Source organism: Cebus imitator, unplaced genomic scaffold, assembly GCF_001604975.1.
Source record: "Cebus imitator isolate Cc_AM_T3 unplaced genomic scaffold, Cebus_imitator-1.0 Scaffold121, whole genome shotgun sequence".
In the NCBI taxonomy this organism is placed as follows: Eukaryota; Metazoa; Chordata; class Mammalia; order Primates; family Cebidae; genus Cebus; species Cebus imitator.
The window spans coordinates 156,257-178,529 of record NW_016107436.1 but is presented as its reverse complement, the minus strand read 5'-3'; the positions used below and the strand labels follow the sequence as shown (position 1 = coordinate 178,529).

General features: G+C 49.7%; 2 protein-coding genes across 2 annotated transcripts in view; one reads left to right on the top strand and one right to left on the bottom strand.

The window, feature by feature from the left end:
- Window positions 1–2,561: 2,561 nt before the first annotated feature.
- Window positions 2,562–12,805, top strand: MPO (myeloperoxidase). Its single transcript, XM_017539734.2, has 12 exons — window positions 2,562–2,761; window positions 2,899–2,992; window positions 3,328–3,503; window positions 3,747–3,870; window positions 3,972–4,101; window positions 4,184–4,390; window positions 5,256–5,574; window positions 7,365–7,525; window positions 8,993–9,248; window positions 9,749–9,919; window positions 10,744–10,981; window positions 11,785–12,805. Exons 1-12 carry the CDS (start codon window positions 2,608–2,610, stop codon window positions 11,990–11,992), a joined length of 2,238 nt encoding a protein of 745 aa, XP_017395223.2. The 5' UTR covers window positions 2,562–2,607; the 3' UTR covers window positions 11,993–12,805.
- Window positions 12,806–14,130: 1,325 nt separating this feature from the next.
- Window positions 14,131–22,273, bottom strand: part of LPO (lactoperoxidase) — a 29,188-nt gene continuing 21,045 nt past the window's right edge. The window contains exons 10-13 of the mRNA XM_017539740.2: window positions 17,604–17,856; window positions 16,248–16,421; window positions 15,007–15,244; window positions 14,131–14,806 (exon numbers count right to left, since the gene is read on the bottom strand). Of these exons, the coding sequence (XP_017395229.1) occupies window positions 14,599–14,806; window positions 15,007–15,244; window positions 16,248–16,421; window positions 17,604–17,856 (873 nt within the window). The 3' untranslated portion in view covers window positions 14,131–14,598. The remainder of the gene's footprint in view (window positions 14,807–15,006; window positions 15,245–16,247; window positions 16,422–17,603; window positions 17,857–22,273) is intronic.

Genomic DNA, 22,273 nt, shown 5'->3' with positions numbered 1-22,273 from the left:
TTTTTTTTGAGATGGAGTTTTGCTCTTGTTGCAATGGCGTGATCTTGGCTCACTGCAACCTCTGCTTCCTGGGTTCAAGCAATGCTCCTGCTTCAGCCTCCTGAGTAGCTGGGATTACAGGCATGCACCACCACACCTGGCTAATTTTGTATTTTTAGTAAAGACGGGGTTTCTCCACATTGGTCAGGCTGGTCTTGAACTCCTGACCGTAGGTGACCCGCCTGCCCACCTCTGTCTCCCAAAATGCTGGGATTATAGCTGTGAGCCACTGCACCTGGCTGAGCAATTTTACTTCTAAGACTTCTTGCCTTAGGAAATAATTGATGATGTGGCTAGAGATTTAACTCCATGGATGCTTGTCCTAGTACTACTTATAATAATGAAAATCAGAAACAATCTAAGTATCTAATGAGATAGGATTAGTTAATAAATCATATAAAATATTTATATGAAATATTATACAGACATAAAAATGAAGTAAACCTATATTTATTGACACAGGGAGATACCCAGACTAAAACTGTTAGGTACCGAAAGGAGATGGTAAAACAATATTTAAAGTTCCTCTTACCAATATTTAAAAATATATATTATGTCTACATATAGGATATCAAATTATTAAATGAGATATTGGTGAGTGGTGGGATTATGGGCAATTATTTTCCTTCCTACTGTTTATTTATGTGAAGACAATGATAGACCTTGAAAGAAAAAAAGTACCCACAATCTCACTTGATTATAAGTAATTTTGATTTATTTTTACTTTTGCTTCCTTGTGTTCTCAAACTTTGCATCAATGAAAATTATATTACTTAAAGGATTGAAAAATCATTTCCAAAAGCCTATGAAATTGTAGAACCTGATTCACAAAGAGCCACTTGACCAAGTTCACACACAGCAAGTCACTGGCAGGGCAAAAGCAGGGGACAGGATCCCCGGACGAGGGACCCTGCGGACGAGGCCCATGCTTTGCTCAGTGGACAGTGCCCAGCGCCCAGCAAAGTACCTGACAAGCGCTCAGTAAATACCTGCTGAAGAAATCATTGAATAAAAGAAATTGAATGGACACACTAGGAAGATGTTCTGGGCATGGCAGTCCTTGTCCCTTGGGCAAGAAGTGGTCTGGGCATAAGAAGACAAGAGTGTGTGGCAGGAAGATGGCTGAAGGTAGGAGGTGGAATTTAAATGGGACATGGATGGCATAGTTGGCATGAGCTCAGCCTGACCAGGGCCCAGAGAGGTAGATAAATTTAGTCGAAAGTCATAGTACTTTTCCTGCATGAGACTGGTGGCCATTTTGCTGGCTTTCTCAAGTAAGAAACACCCTCTTCTATTTCAGAATGATTCAGAATCATTAACCCAAATCCTCCCAACTGCACTGTCTTGTCCCAGAGAGGCACTGGGCTGTGTCACCCAACTGATTGCCAACCACAACCAGCTCTGCTCTCTCCTGGTTCCTGAAATCCAGGAGCAGATGGTGGTGGGGAGGGGAAGTTTGGAGACAGTCCCACTACCAGAAGCCCAGAAGAAAGGGGAGTGAGGAGGGACAGAGGAAGTTACCTTGGTCCTGCACCCACAGCCCTCAGGGTCCTCCTTCCTGTGAAGCCTAACGGTCTCCAGCCAGATTTCCTGTCCCCTTAGCCCCACCAAGAACCAGAGGCTGCTCAGCGGGGTTGGCTGCAGGACATAGGCTACTGTTGGAGTGGGGGATGGCCACCTGAGACCAATTGGGTCATCTTTATGCCAGGTCTCCCTTTCAGCCTCCTGTCTTCCCTGGGCCTACTCTATGCCCCATAATTCCTTGGCCACCAGTTCCTGACTTTTGTTCCTTTCAAAAGAACCTTGGATGATCAGTGTGACCAGAATTTCAGAGGGGTTAGTTGTGTGTACCCCTTGGGGAAAGCACTGGTATAGGCACACAATGTCTGAGAAACCTTGGGCTGGATATGCTAAATTCAAAGGCTGGGGACAGGCTGGGTGCGGTGGCTCGTGTCTATAATCCCAGCACTTTGGGAGGCCTAGAAGGGCCGATAGCTTGAGGTCAGGAGTTCAAGACTAGCCTGGCCAACATGGTGAAACCCTGTATCTACTAAAAATACAAAAATTAGCCAGGTGTGGTGGTGGGTGCCTGTAATCCCAGCTACTCAGGAGGCTGAGGCAGGAGAATTGTTTGAACCATTGCACAGCAGCCTGGGTGACAGAGCAAGATGACCTCTCAGAAACAAAACAAAACTAAACAAAACAAAAGGCTGGGGGCAATGCTGGTCCCTCCTTTCCTGCCCCTTCCCCCCTTTCAGGGGCCCCTCTGTGTGTGTACCTTCTAACCCCAGTGGGGGAGGAGAGAATTCAGTCTCCAGGATCAGACCTTCCTATGCCTCACCCCGCCCCCAGCTTAGAGAACATAAAAGCCCAGATTGAGCCAAGAGGACTTGCCAATATCAGGTGAGCTGTGGAGGTAGGGTCCTTGGAGGCTGGATGACAGCAGCTGGCAAGGGGATAAGGGTGCATTGGGCCCCTCCTCAAGGAGGTCTCACTTCATCTGTAGACAGGGGCCTCTGGGGTGGGGCTGGGGTGCAAAGGGGGATTGAGGAACCCAGGAGAAGAGGGATGGGGGTTCCCTTCTTCCCTTTCCTCAGGTGCACTGTGGACTCAGGGCCTTGCTGGGCTGGGGGTCTTGTTGCAGAGATGAAGCTGCTTCTGGTCCTAGCAGGGCTCCTGGCTGTTCTGGGCATGCCCCAGCCCTCTGAAGGTGCTGCTCCAGGTAACAGTTCCCAAGGTGGGGGAAGATGGGGTGGTCATGTTCCAGGGACCTCTTTTCTCAGTGCAGGCCTTCTTAGCTCTGGGGCCTGATGGGGACTCAGAGCCCATTCCTGACTTTGTGATCCCTGCTCTGGGCAGCTGTCCTAGGGGAGGTGGACACCTCGTTGGTGCTGAGCTGCATGGAGGAGGCCAAGCAGCTGGTGGACAGGGCCTACAAGGAGCGGCGGGAAAGGTGGGGCTTGAGGCACTGCTCAGCTCTGGGCAAGGCTGGCCAAGGCCTTTTGGAGAAGGAGCAGGGAGCAGGGAGTTTGAAGGTGGGAGAGGGGGTTTATGGGGACCCATGTGGACTCCCTTTCTTTCTATCTGTCTAACCCTGTCTCTGGATGGGAGAACAGCTTCAAAGCCATCCTTCCCAAAGCCTTGCCAGGTCCATATCCTTTTTATAAAGGGAAGCTTTCTTCCCACCCGTGGGCCTGTCTGCATGGTCCTGCATGTCTGCCCCTGGGCTGGGGCTCTGCTGAATGAGTCTGCACTCCTTCTCTGGCCCTCACTCCTTTCTCCAAACAGCATCAAGCAGAGGCTTCGCAGTGGCTCAGCCAGCCCCATGGAGCTCCTATCCTACTTCAAGCAGCCAGTGGCAGCCACCAGGACTGCCGTGAGATCTGCTGACTACCTGCACGTGGCCCTAGGCCTGCTGGAGAGGAAGCTGCGGTCCCTGTGGCGGGGGCCATTCAATGTCACTGGTACTGTAGCCCATCCCACCCCAGGCTCCTACTCCACTAGTCACTCCTCCTAGAGACCCCAGCTGTCTTCCAGGGATCCCCTCAACCTCTTCCTCCAGGCAGTCAGTCTCAGGGGCATCCTCACATCCCCTCGACTTCAGACTGGGCCCCCTCGAGGCTCTCCAGGACTCCTCAGCCTCAGGTTGCCTGGGATAAGAAGTGAGGGGGGCGTGGCTCCCCCAATCCTCTTTCCACCCGCGGCAGATGCGCTAACGCCCGCCCAGCTGAATTTGTTGTCGAAGTCAAGCGGCTGCGCTTACCAGGACGTGGGGGTGGCTTGCCCGGAGCAGGACCAGTACCGCACCATCACCGGCATGTGCAACAACAGGTGCGGCGGCTGCGGTGGCGGCGGGACCCGGGCTCGGGCTCGGGGAGGCGGCCTGGGTGGCGCGGGCCTCTAGGTGTCAGCGCTCTGTCCTCCCCTGTCAGACGCAGCCCCACGCTGGGGGCCTCCAACCGTGCCTTTGCGCGCTGGCTGCCCGCGGAGTATGAGGACGGCTTCTCTCTTCCCTACGGCTGGACGCCCGGGGTCAATCGCAGCGGCTTCCCGGTTCCCCTGGTGAGCGCCTGCGGGCAGAGGGGGCGAGGCCCGGCCATGGGCTGCACGGACCCAGGCGCCCGCTGACCTCCGTGTCCCGCAGGCTCGCGCGGTCTCCAACGCGATCGTGAGGTTCCCCCAGGACGAGCTGACCCCGGACCAGGAGCGCTCTCTCATGTTCATGCAGTGGGGCCAGCTGTTGGACCACGACCTCGACTTCACTCCCGAGCCGGCCGCCCGGGCCTCCTTCCTCACTGGGGTCAACTGTGAGACCAGCTGCGTGCAGCAGCCGCCCTGCTTCCCGCTCAAGGTGGCCCTGCTTCCCGCCCCCTGCTGGGTGGGGAGAGGGGAGAGTGTTTCTGGAAAAGGCCATCTCCCTTCTGTGCCCAGGTTTCCTTTCCCAGCCGCTGAGGAAGGCTGGCCCTGCCTCCCCGTGTCCACAGGCACTGGCTGCTCAGCTGGGACCTGTCCCCCTCTTGTTCCTGGCTGGGCTCAGCCAGCCGGCGGTCAGGGCCGTCCATTTGCTCACTGCCTCTCCCAGTCCAAGGGAGAGAAGGGTGTTCATCCCTGGCTGACAGGAGCCTTGTTGGTGGAATTACTGGCTCTTTGTTAGGCTGGGAGAGAGTTCTGGGAGGAGGACCTTCCCGGGGCTCCCGAGCCTCCATGCTCAGTCCTGTTTCCTCCCCGCTGAGGGGGCAGCCCTTTAACCCCCATCGCACAGAAGGAGACAGCCTGGGGGTCTGGGGGTGCTGTGGGACAGGGCTGGGAGTCGGCAGGGTGGTTGAGGCACTTGCTGAGCATGGAGGGAGGAGGAGAGAAAGGAGGAAGAGCCTGAGAGAGAGGGAGAGAGACAGGCAGAACGCCAGGGCCAGAGGGAGAGCAGGTGCAGCAGAGAGAAGCAGAGAGAGACAGGCGACGCTTCAGTGAGAAGGGGCCGAGGTCTGGCGGTGCCCAGACCCGGGGGCTACCCATGTTCCCAGTTCAGTGTTCTGTTCATTAACCTTGCCCCTCAGAGGCTGCTGTGGTGGAGCCCCAGGCAGCGATCCCGTTGGGGCATTCAGAGGCCTCTCTGCAGGCTGAGGGAACCACGGGTCCTGAGGGCAGGGGACAGCCACTTCTGCCTGGGCACCTTCCCTGCCCTCAGTGAGCCAGTCTAGCCTCTCTCTGTGCCTCAGATCCCGCCGGATGACCCCCGCATCAAGAACCAAGCCGATTGTATCCCGTTCTTCCGTTCCTGCCCGGCCTGCCCCAGCAGCAACATCACCATCCGCAACCAGATCAACGCGCTCACCTCCTTCGTGGACGCCAGCATGGTGTACGGCAGCGAGGAGCCACTGGCCAGGAACCTGCGGAATGGGTCCAACCAGCTGGGGCTGCTGGCCGTCAACCAGCGCTTCCAAGACAATGGCCGGGCCCTGCTGCCCTTTGACATCCTGCACGATGACCCCTGTCTCCTCACCAACCGCTCGGCGGGCATCCCCTGCTTCCAGGCAGGTCAGCTTTGGGGTGGGGACCAGGGGTTGCATAGGAGGTGTTCCCTGCTGGAGCCACAGTGAGCCTGTTTGTGAGCAGCTTGTGGGTCTGTACTTAGAGAGACCGTCCTCACCAGCCATTAAATATCAACTTCATGATATTAATCCAGTTGCCTTGGTAACAAGTCAGATGGAGCCAGAAAGGCAGAAAAGCAAACAATCTCTCCAACCCTAAGACCGAGACCCAAGGATGTCCAAGGAGCCACTGTCCATCGGTCCATTGCTTTCTCTGCCTCTCTTTTCCCTTCTGGACTCTGGAAGAGGGGAGAGTTGAATGCCTCAGGGGCAGGGAACTAAAGAACAGACCTCGCTGTGGTGCCCTTGCCCTGTAGCATGACACTGTTCAGTGTGGCAGCCACTAGTTGCATGTGGTGATTTTAATTTTAGTTATTTTAAATTAAATAAACCCAGTTTCTCAGCAGTGCTAGCCGGGCTTCAAATGCTCAATTTTCTCACAGGCTCCCCTGTTGGGCGGCACAGATGTAAAATATTTTCTTCATCTTGGAAGTTATATTGGACCACACTGCTCTGAAATGTCCCCTCCTGTGCATCTTAGTTGTCCATAATAAGAGACAATGGGATTTTAGATTTAAACAACTGGCAGTTTTGGAGACACAATTGGGGCAGTGATGACAGCCATGACTGGACATTTTCCAGTGCTTTGAAATGTAAGACCAATAGTGGACCTCAGACCTTGTCCCCTGGCCTCCCTCTGCCTCCTCCTGGTGATTCCTGCTGGTCTCTCCCTGGCTGGAACCCTGGGAGGAGGATCAAGGTTGGACTTCCTGCAAGAGAGCCCCCACCTCTTCTGAGCTAGTTAGGCAAGGGCAGCCCTCCTTAGCCAGATTCAGCTGTCCCCAGCCTCGATTGATGAGCTCCATGCCCCAAGCCTGGGTCATTGTGACCTCTAGCTGCTCATAGACAGAGATGCTGCTCTCAGAGAATTTCCTTTCCACCAGCTTCTAGAGTTGGCAAGGACTGATTCTAGTGTCCTGACCCTAGCCCTCTGGCCCTGCGAAGAAGGGTTGTGGGAGGACTAGGGGAACCAGGGAGCTTCTGCTTAGGGGTATGGACTCCACACATCTCGTGTCCTAGCCCCCAGCCCCTGGAGCAGGCTGCACCATTGGCATGTAGTAAAGGGCAGGCTGACAACTCTGTTCAAATGGTAGTGGCTTTCTGGATTCCTGTGTTGAGAAGGAGCCTGAGGTTGTAACCAATTTTAGCAGGAAAGCGTGCTGTGATCACTGGCTGTGTCTGACACGGCATTATCACAGGCTGTGCCGATGTGCATACTTGTTCTCAGGCACTCCTTGGAATCAAGAGAATCAATTAACCAAGCAGCGTTCATAAGTCTCATACTTTGTACCAGGCACGTGTTAAGCCTCATGTATCCATGTGTGTGCTAGGAGGGAGGGTAAAATATAAAAAGGCACAAGCCTTAGTCCTTGTGCCCAAGGAGCTCCCAGTTTCAGGTACAGGAAAGTGGCAAGTCATGTGTTGGAAGTGATGCCCATTGAATGAGCATCCCCAACCAGCAGCACCCCTGAACTGAGGCAGAAGCTGTTATTGTGGACTGGGGCATCAGAGCAGGCCTCCTAGAAGAGTATAAACTGAGGATGATATGAAAAGATGGTTGGGGAGGAGGGGCAAGTAGGAGGCATTTCAGGCGTTGGCTGGGGAGGGAGTTTTACTGGAGCAAATCTTTTCTAGGATAGGGGTCTTAAGAATGACAGTGGCTTTTGCTTCCCTAAGGGGACACCCGTTCCAGCGAGATGCCTGAGCTCACCTCCATGCACACCCTCTTACTTCGGGAGCACAACCGGCTGGCCACAGAGCTCAAGCGCCTGAACCCCGGGTGGGATGGAGAGAGGCTCTACCAGGAAGCCCGGAAGATCGTGGGGGCCATGGTCCAGGTAGGCCGTCTTGAGCATCGGGCACGCGGGGTCCTGATGTGCCCCTGCAACATACTAGTGACCTTGGACATGAGCCTTGCCTTCTTCGTCCACGGGGCCGTAAGAATTATAGGACATATATGAAAACACCTTTCAGATACTAAATGCTTGACAAAGTCTCCTTCCTTTCCCTCTCCCTTTTCCCAGGTTTTCTCTCACAGTCTTTTTCCTGTGGGAAAAAAGACTGTGAGATATTTTCACACGGTCTTGTGGTGTTGGGAGGGTTGAATGTTTGGTTCAGTGCCTGGTGTGTACTAGTTGTTCAGTAAATGCTTCTTTCCTCCATCTCACTGTTGCCCTTAGCTCCTTTACCCACTCCCCTCTTCTTTTTAAAATTAAATGAAGCCCGTTGCCCAGGCTGGAGTGCAGCGGCACGATCTTGGCTCACTGCAACCTCCACCTTTCAGCCTCAAGCCATCCTCCCACCTCAGCCTCCTGAGTAGCTGGGTAGCTGGGATTACAGGTGCGTACCACCACGCCCGGCTAATTTTTGTATTTTTTGTAGAGATGGAGTTTCTCCATGTTGCCCAGGGTGGTCTCAAACTCCTGAGCTCAAATGATCCACTTGCCTTGGCCTCCCAAAGTGCTGGAATTACAGGCGTGAATCACTGTGTCTGGCCCACTCACCTCTTCTTTTTGGTTCTGTCATAACCCACCCAACCTCCTTAGCTTCACTTTCCCCTGGGGCAACATTCTTGGTTCTGTCTCTCAACATCTGGTGCTTCATTGCCCAGATGCAGATACACACACACACACACACACACACACACACACACACTCCTAGATTCTGGAGGAGAGAGTTTCAGGTGCTAAGGGTGAGTTTTTGATTTGCACTAAGAACTCAAGTGAGATTCATTTACACTATGAAAGAACTTCTAGAATCTAGAATCTAGAGTGAGACTGTTCCACATCTTCCCTTTTCACTGGGGAGAATCATGCCAGAATGGCCCTTCGTTCCTTCCTGCCTCCCTGCTTTCCACAAATGTATATTGAGCCTTACTGTGGGCCAGGTACATGCTGGGCACTGTGAAGAATTTCAACAACCTCAATTCCCCTTGCCCTCAAGGACTTTATAAGATAGTTGCAGAAATGATACGTTAATAACTTGAGGACAAGGAAGTTATCACAATGACTAATAAAGTGATTTGCTATTTAGTCCTCTAAGGCTGAGGGCAATATAATTATCCTTAATGTATATTCGAGGAACTCAGGCTCAGAAAGGTTAATGACTGGTCTGAGGTCACCCAGCCAGCAAGCAGTAGAGCTCTGTTTATGCCTCTCAGTGCCACTCTGTTCGGCCCAGGACTGGTATTGTGGGAGACAATTCCCTGACCATAGAGGGATGGGAGGGGTCCCCCAAGCCATTAGCAGGCAGAGACTCTGCGGGGAGGAGTAGGTGGAGAGGCGTTCCAAATAACTTGTCTTTAGATCATCACTTACCGGGACTACCTGCCCCTGGTGCTGGGGCCAGCGGCCATGAGGAAGTACCTGCCCAGGTATCGTTCCTACAATGACTCAGTGGACCCACGCATCGCCAATGTTTTCACCAATGCCTTCCGCTACGGCCACACCCTCATCCAACCCTTCATGTTCCGCCTGGACGATCGGTACCAGCCAATGGAACCCAACCCCAGAGTCCCACTTAGCAGGGTCTTTTTTGCCTCCTGGAGGGTGGTGCTGGAAGGTAAGCACGACCTAGGCCAGGAGTGAGTGGGCTGGCAGTGAAGGGTGGGGTGGGGGTCACCTAGGAAGGTCACCTCTAGGGAGCTAGGGTGGGGAGTGATCTGCTGTCCTCTCATCCTGGAGATGTGTTCTGACTGTCCAGCCTCAGTTCCCCTGACTCTGCTTCCATATGTGATAATAAAGAGTGGGGGTGTGGATGCCTTTCAGAGGGAACTGGCTACTTCCTATGTGCAGTGGCTTGTTGTGACCCAGGAGGCCAGGGCCTGGGAGCATCTCAATCTTGCAAGTCTAAATGGCATAATCTCCTGAGACCTATATGCCCCTGGGGTCATGTAGTGACCAGTGAGACCTGTTCACTGGCACCACCTTGGCACCAGACTCTGCCTGTGCCCAGCCCTCTTCTTGAATCTTCCTGACCCTACCTGGACTTGTCCCTGACTCCAATCTGAGCTCTGATACTGAGCAAGATACTTCCCCTGACCTGGCTCCTCTGGTCCCCAGGTGGCATTGACCCCATCCTCCGGGGCCTCATGGCCACCCCTGCCAAGCTGAATCGTCAGAACCAAATTGCAGTGGATGAGATCCGGGAGCGATTGTTTGAGCAGGTCATGAGGATTGGGCTGGACCTGCCTGCTCTGAATATGCAGCGCAGCAGGGACCACGGCCTCCCAGGTGAGAGGCTGCAGGGGTCTCCCCAACACTCCCCTCCCCCGAGCTGTCTCCCAGGTGGCCCATAGCTCCCCTTCCCACTCTAAGGCCCCTGCCCTCTCCAAAGCATATTAGAGGCACTGCTCTCTGGAAGTAGCCTGAGGCCAGGCCCTGCCTTTCCCTGGACCCATCTGATGAGTTTTCCCTCCTCTCAGCCTCCTTTGCATGCTGTAATTTTCATCCTAAGGGCATCATCATCATAACAATAACTCACTGTCTGAAAATCTGTCTCTGTTGTCATTCCATTTTGCTTCATTGTGCATGAACTCTGGGAGAAGAGATTATTGTCAAGCTGAGGCTTGATGAGATTCAGAACCTGGCCAGGTTCTCTAGCCAAGTCAGTGGAAAAGCTGAAATTTGAAGCCAGATCAGCCTAACCCTAAAGCCTAAACCCCATGTGGCTGAGGCTCCTAGACACATTTCACCTCTCAGGGGTCAGAGACAGACACTTTGGGCGGCTCTGGAGGGGGACAAGGAGATGCCCGTATTCTTGGACCTGGCGGGAACTGTGGCAGTTTAGGGTTTGCCTTATGGTAGGAGGGCAAGGGAAAGACAGAGGGGGTCCCAGAGAGGCCCAGCTGTGCCCCTTGGTCTGAGCCAAAGGTTCAGCATTCCCTGAGGTGAGGTTCTCCCCGTCCCCCACCCCGCTCTATGACCTTGGTTGTGTTGGAAAGGTGGGTTTTCTGGGCTGTTGGCAGATATGTGAATCTCCCCTGCTGTCTCCAGTGACCTCCCCACCTTGAAGCAGAGGGACCTGCCCACAGCCACCTCTTCCCTCCCCCATGCAGGGTACAATGCCTGGAGGCGCTTCTGTGGGCTCCCGGAGCCCACCACGGTGGGCGAGCTGGGCACAGTGCTGAAGAACTTGGATTTGGCGAGGAAACTGATGGCGCAGTATGGCACGCCCAACAACATCGACATCTGGATAGGCGGTGTGGCGGAACCCCTGGAGCCCAAGGGCCGAGTGGGCCGGGTCCTCGCCTGCATCATTGGCACCCAGTTCAGGAAGCTCCGGGATGGTGATCGGTAAGGAGGGGCGGGGGCATGGGCTGTTGGGGGGCTGTGGGCCTATCCCTCACTCTCTTGGATCCCACATTTCCTCCTGTCAGGTGAAGGACTGGAAGGAGTCAGTGATTTTCCAGTGTGTTTCTAGAAGCCTCCAGTGCCCTAGAGTGCCCCTAATGTGCCCTGAACCTGTTGGAGGTGCATCAAGGACAGACCTGGACCCCTGTTTGTAGGCAGATAGAAAAAGGGAGGCAGACAGAAAAATGCCACCCTTAGAAACTTCTTCCTGTGGGTTTCACTGTGTAACTGTGGGGGTGTCAGTCACCCGTGGGCAGTCCCTTCCTAGCTTCCCCACAGTTTCCCTTAGTGTCATATTATCATGGTCCTGACGTCTTCATGTCTATCTAGCTCTTGCTTAGCCTGTATTGCACCTTTGGGAAAATAATAAAAAGGTTCCCCTCTCTGGGTGGACAAATTATAAACCGCCCCCAAGATTCTCTCCCACTCCTGTGGATGCAGTCCCTGGCCAGGGCACAGAGCCTCAGGAGTGTGTGTGGGCCCGGGTCCCCCTCCAGTGTGGTGCCCTGGAGGCCGCCAGGCTAGGGAAAGGGAAAGGCCCCTGGGCAGCTGTGCTTTACTCTGCACTACGAGTAGATCGTCACTAGTGTGAAAGTCCCTGGGCTGCCCAAGGGATGGGACCCTCCCGTGCTGCCAGGAGGCATTTGCTCTGGCCTTCTTATATCGAGTGAGCAGCACAAGCCCATCGATGCCCTGCCAGCACTGAATATCCTCGGGTGCAGAGTCCATGGGTGTCCCCCATGCAGGTTTTGGTGGGAGAACGAGGGCGTGTTCAGCATGCAGCAGCGACAGGCCCTGGCCCAGATCTCCTTGCCCCGGATCATCTGTGACAACACGGGCATCACCACCGTGTCTAAGAACAACATCTTCATGTCCAACAAACATCCCCGGGACTTTGTCAACTGCAGTACACTCCCGGCATTGAACCTGGCTTCCTGGAGGCAATCCTCCTAGAGGCTAGGTAAGTGGTTGCAGCAGTGAGGGGTATATCTGGGCTGGCCAGTTGGAACCACAGAGATCTCTATGCGCTAGATGAGCCCAGCCCTGTTCTGGGTGCAGCTGAGTGACTAGATGTTCATTTGTGTGCTCATGTGCATGCGAAGTATATAGATTGGCATTTCATATGTGTGTCTTGTCTGAACATGGGAAGTGTTTCAGGGACTCTATGTATGTGCCATTTATGTGAGTGTATGTTTGTGCTGATGAAAATACCGGGTGTGTGGAAGGCAGCAGAGCAGACTGGTGAGGAGCACAGCTCAGGAACTAGACCGCCTGAGGTCTAATCCTGGCTCTGTGACTTGCTAGCTATATGCAAATTATTTGCTAGCTATGTACAAATCGCTACCTTGAGCAAATTACTAACCCTCATTAAACAAGAGTTTTCTTCCTTGTAAATTACATCTGTCATGGTTTCTTGGAGGGCCTGCTTGCATCCTCTGGTTCTTCATTTGTTGAGCACCTACTATATGCAAGGCACTGTGCTAGGCATGAGAAGCATGTAGAGGCAAGAAAGAGATACCAAGATCCTGTCTGCGTCCTGGTTAGCAGTGATTCCCTGGTGGGATGAGCCAGCTGCAGTTGGGCTGTATGGTTGACTTACGGGCCCAGCCAGTCAGGCTCAGGCCATGGCTCCCCTTTCTCTTTCTCACCTTGATTTATTGCTTATTCACAGGAGTCCTCCTGAGGAGGAACTGAGCCCATTGGCCTTTCTGTAGCATTTATTTGCCAATGTTTATGATAATAAAGGCACCTCCAACAGGGACCTCCGCTCTGCCTGTGTCTGCCCTGTGTTTCTGAACTGAGGGTGAGGATGTTGGGGAGTTTTTCTTTGAGATTCGTACGTGGAGGGCAGTCAGCTCTTGGAAGCCTGGGGGCCAGGGCACGTGGTGCAGACCCTCCTCCTCTGCCCCTGACACCCTGCAGGGAACTGTGGTCACCAAGCCCTCATGCTTGTTCTTTGCTCTAGCAAATGTTTGCTATGGTCACTCTGTGTCAGGCCTGTGCCAGGGGCTGGGAAGTGGAGGGGACACAATGCTGTGTGGCAGGAGAGGAAGTGTGGAGAACTGGTAAGGAGGCAGGCCCTCTCCCGACAAGAGGGACCTCTGCCTCCTGCATCCCCGCAGCCTGGCCCAGGGGCTCAGAAGCCCTCAAGACAGTAGACTCCTTCTCACTCAGCTGCACGTGGCCCCCAGAGCAGCAAGAGCAGATGGCTGGGCCCAGAGGACAGGGCCAGCACTGAGGGAGGGAAGGAGTGTATTTCCCTAGCAGTGTTCCCTGGATCTTGAACCCTGCATCTGACTGGCAGACTCCCTCTCTCTGACCTTCCTTCTTCTCACATATGGGGAGGGGGCTGGAAGCAGTGTAGGACGGTGGGGTCTAATGTATTCATGGAGCCCCCGGGTAATGCTAGGACCTCACCATGGTAAGCAGCAGCATAAATACTGCTGTCCTCATTTCTGTGATGAGGAGAGGGCTGCTTAGAGGGGTGAAGGGACTCATCTGAGGCCTGGAAGGAGTGGGTGGCAGTGCCAGGCTGCAGCTGAGGTCATCTGGCTCCTGGGCTCTTCCCACAGGATGACTGAGCGTCCCCCACTCCTACCCCACCAGTTGGGGGATCTGCAGGCCCTGGCTGGGCTAATCTTTCCCAAGGGGTCAGTTTAAAAGAAGAACATAAGAATATGTGTTGGGTAGAAGCTCAAGGAATGTTCTGGAAGCGCCCCTTCAGAGGCATCGCAGGATCCAAGAACCACCCTAGAATAAGAGGGCTTTTCTCCAAAGGGCCACTGGAAGGGATATTAGCTTCAGCTGTGGGGAACCCACGCTTGGTTTTCCCTCCTGTTTTATCCCTTGGACTGCCACCTACTCTCCCACTGCACGTCCTCTCTCTTGCTACTCCACAGCCAGTGCTTTTTTTCCCCAGGAACCCCTGCCCCTCCCCTTTCTTTGAGAACTCTTAGAAATCCCACCATACCATCCCCTCTCACCCTGAGACCCATGCACGCGGCATCCCAGTGGTAAGCCATATATGGCCTGTTAACGTCTAGTTACTTATTTGGCAGTGATTCCAAGGCCTGCTTTTGGAGGGAACAGTGTCACTACTAGCATCTTTATTCAGTCATCAGATGTGTTTGAGCACTTCTAATGTGCTGTGCATCGTGCTAGGTGCCATGGGGGACCCTCGGAGGCAGGCTGAAGTCCTGGCTCAGGGAGCTCACAATCTAGTTCAGAGTACAGGAGGAAAGATAAAGGTCAAGGGCCAATACTTGTTGAGGGAAGAGGACAAGTAACATTCAGCAAGCTGGACCAGAAGGGCATCTCAGAGGGGCATCGACAAACGAGAAGCCACAGGAACTGAGTGTAAGAGCTGGGAGGGCTGAGGCAGCCACCCTGGGGCCTGAGCAAGCTGTTCACCTGGGAGTATAGAGAGGCCCCGCTGCAAAGAAGGGCTGGGACTGGGGTGTGGGGCTCTAAGGGACCAGGTCATTGAACTTGCTTGAAATGGCATTGTGGACCAAAGGTAACTTTCCTATGCAACACAGGAGGTCTTGGAACCTAGGCCCCTAATTCTTCACGGAGGCCCAGGGTGATAGGTCCAGCTTGTCAATGGCTGAGCAATCCACGAAGTCACTGGGGTAGCTATTGGCCCGGAATGGGTCCCGTGGGACCTTGGTGATGCGGGTGTTGTCACAGACAAGGCGTGAGAAGGATATTTTCCGTAGAGAGTCCTTCTGTTTCTCTGTGAAGACCCCAGGGTTTTCCCACCAGAACCTGAAGAGACAGAAGTAGAGTCACTCCACACTGCCTGGCCACCGGCCCCTCCCCACTCTGTCACAGAGGAAGGAAAGAGGTCACAGGGACCATGAAGAGCCCCACTCACTCTGAGGTCTGGAGTCAGAGTTCATGCAGGATGGCCCACCCCTCTCGGAGAAGGGCCCTACCCTCGCCTCCCTGGCTGAGGGTGCACTTGCCTGTCTCCATCGCGGATCTGCTGGAACTGCTTGCCCAGGAGGCAGGCCAGGAGGGGCCCCACCCGACCCCTTTCCACCAGTGGCTCAGCAATGGCCCCTATCCAGATGTCAATGTTGTTAGGGGTCCCGTAGAGATCCAGTAACTTCTTGGTCAGTATCTTGTTCTTCAGCACACTGTTCAACTCCTCTAATGTCTGCGGCTGCGAGAGGTCACAGAAGGCTCTCCAGGAATTGTACCCTAGGGTGGAGAGGCTGAGGCTGTCTCATCCCAGGGACTTCCTGTTCACAGCCCTCTTCGGGGACCTGTCCACTCCAGCTCTATCAGCTCTAAAAAGTATGGGCTTACAGCCTTTGGGATGAGGAAGGAGGCAATCCATTGTTTCTTAGGTGCACTTTAATCTTGAGGGGCTAGTGAGTTAAGTACCATGTAATCACTAAGTAATCATGTAAGTTATGCAGTCATTGCTATGAATACAGGCACTCTTCTAAGCACTATACAAATATGTAACTGAAGAACAGAAATGTTAAGTAATTTGCCCAAAGTCCTGTAACTAGTAAATGGCATAGGTGGGATTTGAACTAAGGCAGTCTGGTTCTTTATTAAATTGCCTTTCACTGGGACCAAAGAAAGGTCAAACAGTCATTGGTTTCTATTCTTTTCTTAATGTTTTCAGGGCTTTGAACTGTTTTTAAAGTTAGTCGTTGATCTGTTTTTCATTTAAGAAATGCCAAGATAGTACCAGATAGGTGCTCTTTTCTCTGCATTAGGGGAAATGAAAGATTCTGTTTCATAGATCAACAAAGTGGGTTTTAAAAATGGCCTGGGGCTGGACATGGCGGCTTGCACCTGTAATCCCAGTGCTTTGAGAGGTCAAGGTGGGAGACTGCTTGAGGCCAGGAGTTCAAGACCAGCCTGGGCAAGACTATGCCTATAACAACAACAACAAAAAGCTGGGCATGGTGGCACACCTGTAGTCCCACATACTTGGTAGGCTTAAGCAGGAGGATTACTTGAGGCCAGGAGTTTGAGGCTGTTATGAGCTGTGATCACACCACTGAACTCTAGCCTGGGCAACAGAACAATATCCTGTTAAAAAAACAAAACGAAACAAAAAACAAACAAACAAAAAACTGGCCTGACTTCTGTTTCAGATCCTGAGGGTTACAGAAGAGAGTCTCCAGGAGCTCTAGAAAGCTAGCTAGAATGTCCCCAGTTCAGGCCAGACTTCAGGCCCACTCACCGGGCTGCCCGTGGTCCCGGCAACGCTGCGTGTTGATGGCAGCCAGGTCAAAGCCGTGGATCCTGTGAGTTGGCTGGAAAAGCTTGTTGCGCAGCTCTCCAGTCATCATCTTATTCTGTTTCATCAACTTGGATTTCTTGGCCAGCAGGCCCCGCACCAGAGGATCAATTCCACCTGCCAAGGGAGACCCAGAAACCATGCTTAGGATGGGGGTAGGGTGGGGACATCATCCATGGCTTGCCTCTGCCTCCACTAGACATTTTCTGTTGGCTGAATGTGGATCAGCTGGACATCCCAGGCTGGAAGGAGAGAGAGAAGAGCACAGTGTAGCCTGAAGAGTGTGCTCAGGTTGACAGGGGTGTCCGGATTGTCTGCTCTGGGGGTGGGCAGAAAGGGGCATTCATGGGATGATGACGTGAATATAAACATCAAGATATATTTTTTGGCCAGGCATGGTAGCTCAGGCCTGTAATCCTAATACTTTGGGAGGCCGAGGCGGGAAGATTGCTTGAGCCCAGGACTTTGGGACCAGCCTGGGCAACATGGCAAAACCCCACCTCTAAAAAAAAGGCAAAAAAATTAGCTGGATGTGGGGGTGTGTGCCTTGTAGTCCCAGCTACTCAGGAGGCTGAGGTAGAAGGATCATATGAGCCCATGAGGTTGAGGCTGTAGTGAGCTGAGATTATGCTATTGCACTCCAGCCTGTGTGACAGAGTGAGACCCTGTCCCAAAAAAAAAAAAAAAAAAAAAGGGCATTTTTAAAGCTCTATGGAGTCAGCTTCTTCTTCCATATGTTCTGCTGAGGAACATTGTGTAATGGGAAGAGGTTGCATAAATCTCAGGGAAATGGCCTTGACTAGTAAGGCTTTAAGTAAAGTTAATTTCAACACACCGTAACCTAGAGATAAAAGAAAGTGGGCTCCAACCTCTGGCACCTCTATGAGGTGGAAAACTCTAGAGGAATCAAAAAAGAGCAATTTATTTACCAAACTCATGAACTCTTTCTATAGGAGTCAGAGAAGCCTAGGGCAGGGAAAGGAGGTAGGGAAATCCCAGTCACCTTGAAAGCCAAGAGGAAAGAAATAATAACTAATATTTACTGATCACCTCCGGTGTGTCAGGATCCATTGTAGGGTGCTCCATACATATATCTCATTTAATTTTTTGGATAGCCTTGTAAAATGGGTACTATTATTGTCTCCATTTTATAAATAAGGAAACTGAGGCTCAGTGAGGTAAATTCACTTGCCCATGGTCACATAAAAGTGCTTGGAATCTGACTTCCAAGCCAGGTTTCCCTACAATAGGCTGCAGAGTGGGAGGCCCAGGTCACAGCACTTCCCTGAAAGGACATACCGTCTTTGACCATCCTCCAAGTGTTGAAGAAGAGGGTGTGGAGGGGGAGTTCTGGTTCTGGGCCCCATGGCTGATAATTCTCATCCAGGCGGAACACAGTAGAGGGGATCTCCAAGTGGCCAAAGCGGAAGGCAAAGGTGAAGACATTGGAAATTGTGGGATCCACAGATTCATTGTAGCCTTGATATGGGGGTATCCACTTCTGCATGTGGTCACCTAGCACAATAGGTAGGTAGTCCCTAAAGGTGATAATCTGGAGGGAGAAACAAGTTATGAGGTTAGGGTGTAAGAAGGTTTAAATCCCTGTGGAGGGAAGCTATGAAAGAGCTGCAGCCAAGAGTGATGAGCTGTTGAAAATCAAGGATAGCAAATGGATAGCATATGTGCCCAGTTCCCATTCCTATGACTGTAGCAGACATTGCTAATCAATCATGACATTCTTTCTGCTGATCTCTTACAATTTGTCTCAACATAGACTCTACTAACCAGCCATTTGAATTTGGCATATGGAATGTACTCTGTCATCTTTGCGCTAAGTTTATGACCTTGATGCTAAAGTGACAGTTTTTGTGAGTCAGTTTAATGTAACAATGTCAGGGCAAGAGGGATGATAAACCGCAAGAATGATTCAGGGGCAACCAAGGAAAGTTCATCCAATCTCCAGTTCTGAAAGAAATACGGCAGAATGGAAAGATGGGTTTCTGGTTTCCTTTTACATAGAAACAAATGTACTAACACAAATTAAAAAATTTTCAGAAAAGAAAAATGCTTCCACATAACATAGTAATTATATTAATTTTTATTCTTTCTAGTCCTTTGTCTATATGATACCCACTTTTACATAGTTATAACCCTGCAGAATGCACACCTGTGCATTCTGCTTTTTTGCTTAACATTTTCTGCATTTCTATCTAGCTTTCACAGTGAAGCTCTGTGTCTCTTTGCCCTCAACCCAGTGGCATAAGGAGCTCAGGTGCAGTGGTTCCTGTTCCCCTAGAAGGTTGCTCAGCAACAGCAGGCAGCCAGGGAAGTACTTTCCTGCCTTGCAGACAGCACCAGCAGGGACTGGGTGGGAAGCCCCCAAACACCAGAAGAGTGAAGGAGACCAGAATAACATTGCAAGGCTCAGGAAAGTAAGCCTTGGTGGAACTAAAGCCCACAAAAGTAGTCCAGAACCTACATGCTAAACCTAAACAAGGTAACTATGTGCTAAAATAGAAGTGCTTTTTTTTTTTTTTTTTGACAGGGTCTCACTTTGTCACCCAGCCTGGAGTGCAGTGGTACCATCTCGGCTCACTGTAGTCTTGATCTCCTGGATTCAAGGGATCTTCTTGCCTCAGCACCCGCAAAGTAGCTGAGACTACAGGTGCATGCCACCAAGCCCAGCTAATTTTTGTATTTTTAGTAGAAATGGGGTTTCACCATGTTAGCCAGGCTGGTCTTGAACTCCTGACCTCAGGTGATCCACCTGCCTTGGCCTCCCAAAGTGCTGAAATTACAGGTGTGAGCCACCATGCCTGGCCTAAAATAGAAAATTTAAATGGGATCAAGTGTCTCCTAATATAGTATCCAAAATGTCTAAGATACAACTGAAAATCACTCATAATACCAAGAACCAGAAATGCCACGTTTTGAGTAAAAAAGACAACCAACTGATGCCAAGGCTGACACGAATCAGATGCTATAATTATCTGATAAAAATTTGAAAAGCAGCCATTATAAAAATGCTTCAATAATCAATTACAGATTTTCCTGAAACAAATACAATATCACAGCAAATAAGTAGAAATTATAAAAAAGAAACAAATCAAAATTACAGAACTGAAAATACACTAACTGAAATTTTTAAAAAGCTTGAATAGACTCAATAATAGAGTGGGAATGACAGAGGATAGAATTGGAGCCAGATCAAGATAATTTACTCCATCTGAATGACAGAAAGAAAATAGACTTTAAAAATTGCTCAAACAAACCGGAGCCTCTGGGTTCTGTGAGACCATAACAAAAGATCTGGCATTCATATCAATGGAGTCGGAGAAAGGGGGTGAAACTGAAAAAGCATTTGAAGGAATAATGCTTGAAAATTTCTCAAAATTGGTGAGAGGCACACATTTACAGATTCAAGAAGATGAATGAATCCCAAACAGGATAAACATAGAGACATTCACTCCAAGACATAATAATTATAATCATAATTAAATTTCTGAAAACTAAACATAAAGTATTGAAAATAGTCAAAGAGAAATGACACATTACCTGTAAAGAAACACCAATTTAAATAATGGTAAAGGGCTGCGTGTGGTGGCTCATGCCTGCAATCCCAGCACTTTGGGAGGCCTAGGTGGACAGATCACCTGAGGTCAGGAGTTTGAGACCAGCCTGGCCAACATGGCGGAACTCCATTTTTACTAAAAATACAAAAAAAAAAAAAAATAGCCAAGTGTGGTGGTGCACATCTGTAGTCCCAGCTACTTGACAGGCTGAGGCAAGAGAATTGCTTGAGCCCAGGAGGTGGAGGTTGCAGTGAGCTGAGATCACACCACTGCACTACAGCCTGGACGACAGAGCAAGACTCCATCTCAAAAACAAAACAAAACAAAACAAAACAGAACAAAAACCAAATAACAGTGAAGCTCTTATCTGAAACCATGGAAGCCAGAGGAGGTGACACCACATTTTTCATGTGCTGAAAGAACTGTCAACCCTGAATCCAGTAGCTGGTGAAACGATTCTTCAGGAATAGAGGGGAAATAAAGACATTCTCACAGAAAGGAATACTTAGAGAATTTGCTGCACAGAGACCTATCCTTAAACAGTGGCTAAAGCAAATCCTCTAAACACAAAGAACGATAACAGAAGAAGGACAGGACCTTCAGAAAGAAAGAAGAACAATGTAATCGGTAAAACTAGAAGTAAACATCCATTCTTTTCCATCTCATGAGTTTTTAAAATTCTATTTCATGGTTGAAGCACTATCTGATGTGGTGTAAAATGTATGTAGAAGAAATACTTCAGACAATTATGTTTCAAAAGTGGGAAAGTGAAGAAACCAAATGGAAATAAGTTTTCACTTGAAGTGTAAAGCACTGCCTTCAGTAGGTTGTGATATGTCATAACTCAATATCTATATTTCTCTATATCTCTATCTCAATCTTAATTTCTATATCTAGCTATCTATCCTGAGAACAACCACTAAGAAAACTATACAAAGCAATATGTGATCAAATGGACCTCTAAAAATGTTCAATTAACCCACAGGAAGGCAAGATAAACAATAACAATAGAGGAATAAGAAACAGAAGGAATAAACAGAAAACAAATAATAAAATGAGAGATATGGGAGATTTAATCTCTAACATGTCAATAATTACTCTAAAGATAATTTAAAAGTAGTAATTACTAAAGGTCAGAGATTGGCAGAGTATATTTCTTTTCCTTTTTTTTTTTTTTAGTGACCCAATCATATGCTGTCTAAAAGAAACTCACTTCAAACATAATGACATAGGCAGGTTGAAATTGATGGACTAAGAAAGATCATGGAGACATCAGTTTTTAAAGGCAGGGGTGACTATATTAATATCAGATAAAGTCGATTTCCGAGGATAAAAGTGGACATTACATAGTGATAAAAGGATCTACCCACCAAGAAGATGAAGCAATCCTAAATGATATGGATCAAACAACAGAACTTTAAAACTTTAAAATACACGAAGCAAAATCTGATAAGACTGGAAGAAGAAATAGGCAATTCTCATTTGTAGCTGAGGATTTCAACACCTGACCCAGTAAGTGGGAGAACTACTAGACAGAAAATTAGCTGGAGTGCGGAAGTAAATGGCACCATCAACCAAAAGATTCAGCTGACATTTACAAAGCATTGCATTCAACAACAGCAGAACACACATTCTTTTTAAGAACTCAGAAAATTCAGCAAGATAGTCCACAGCAGGGTTATCAAACAAATTTTAACAAATTTAAAATAATTGAAATCATACTATAGTATCTGATCATGATGGAATCAAACTAGAAATCAATAACAGGAAGGCAACAGGAAAATCTACAAACACTTGGAAATTCAATACCACACTTCTAAAGTATACATAGGTTAAAGATGAAGTCAGAAAGGAAATTTTAAAAATACATATTGAATGAAAATGAAAACACAATATCAAAATTTGCGGGAGGTGGTCAACTCAGTGCTAAAACGGAAATTTATAGCACCAAATACATTAGAAATTAGGAAAGATTGCAAATCAGTCATCTAAGTTTCTGCTTCAAGAAACTAAAAAAAGAAGAGCAAAATAAATCCAAAGCAAGCAGAATAAGGATAAAAAATCATATGATCCCATCAACTGATGCAGAAAAACCATTTGACAAAGTTCAACACCAATTCATGATAAAAACTCTAAATACTAGGCATGGAGCTTCTTCAACCTCATAAAGGGCAACTACGAAACATTTATAACTCATATTATACTTAATCATGAAAGATTGAATGCTTTCTCGATTGGGAAGACAAGGATGCCTGCTTTCTCACCACTCACATTTAATATAGTATTGGAAGTTTGAGCCACTAGGAAGTTCTAGGAATTGCCACCTAATAAGGCAAGAAAAAGAAAGAAAAATAATATAGATTAGAAAAGAAGAAATACAACTGTCTTTATTGACAT

What these genes read in the sequence shown, in the direction of transcription:
- MPO (XM_017539734.2), top strand. Translation starts at nt 2,608, where the DNA reads ATGGGGGTTCCCTTCTTCCCTTTCCTCAGGTGCACTGTGGACTCAGGG. An exon ending in CTCTGAAGGTGCTGCTCCAG is followed by an intron (nt 2,762 to 2,898) that starts GTAACAGTTCCC and finishes TGCTCTGGGCAG; the next exon opens with CTGTCCTAGGGGAGGTGGAC. An exon ending in GCGGCTTCCCGGTTCCCCTG is followed by an intron (nt 4,102 to 4,183) that starts GTGAGCGCCTGC and finishes CGTGTCCCGCAG; the next exon opens with GCTCGCGCGGTCTCCAACGC.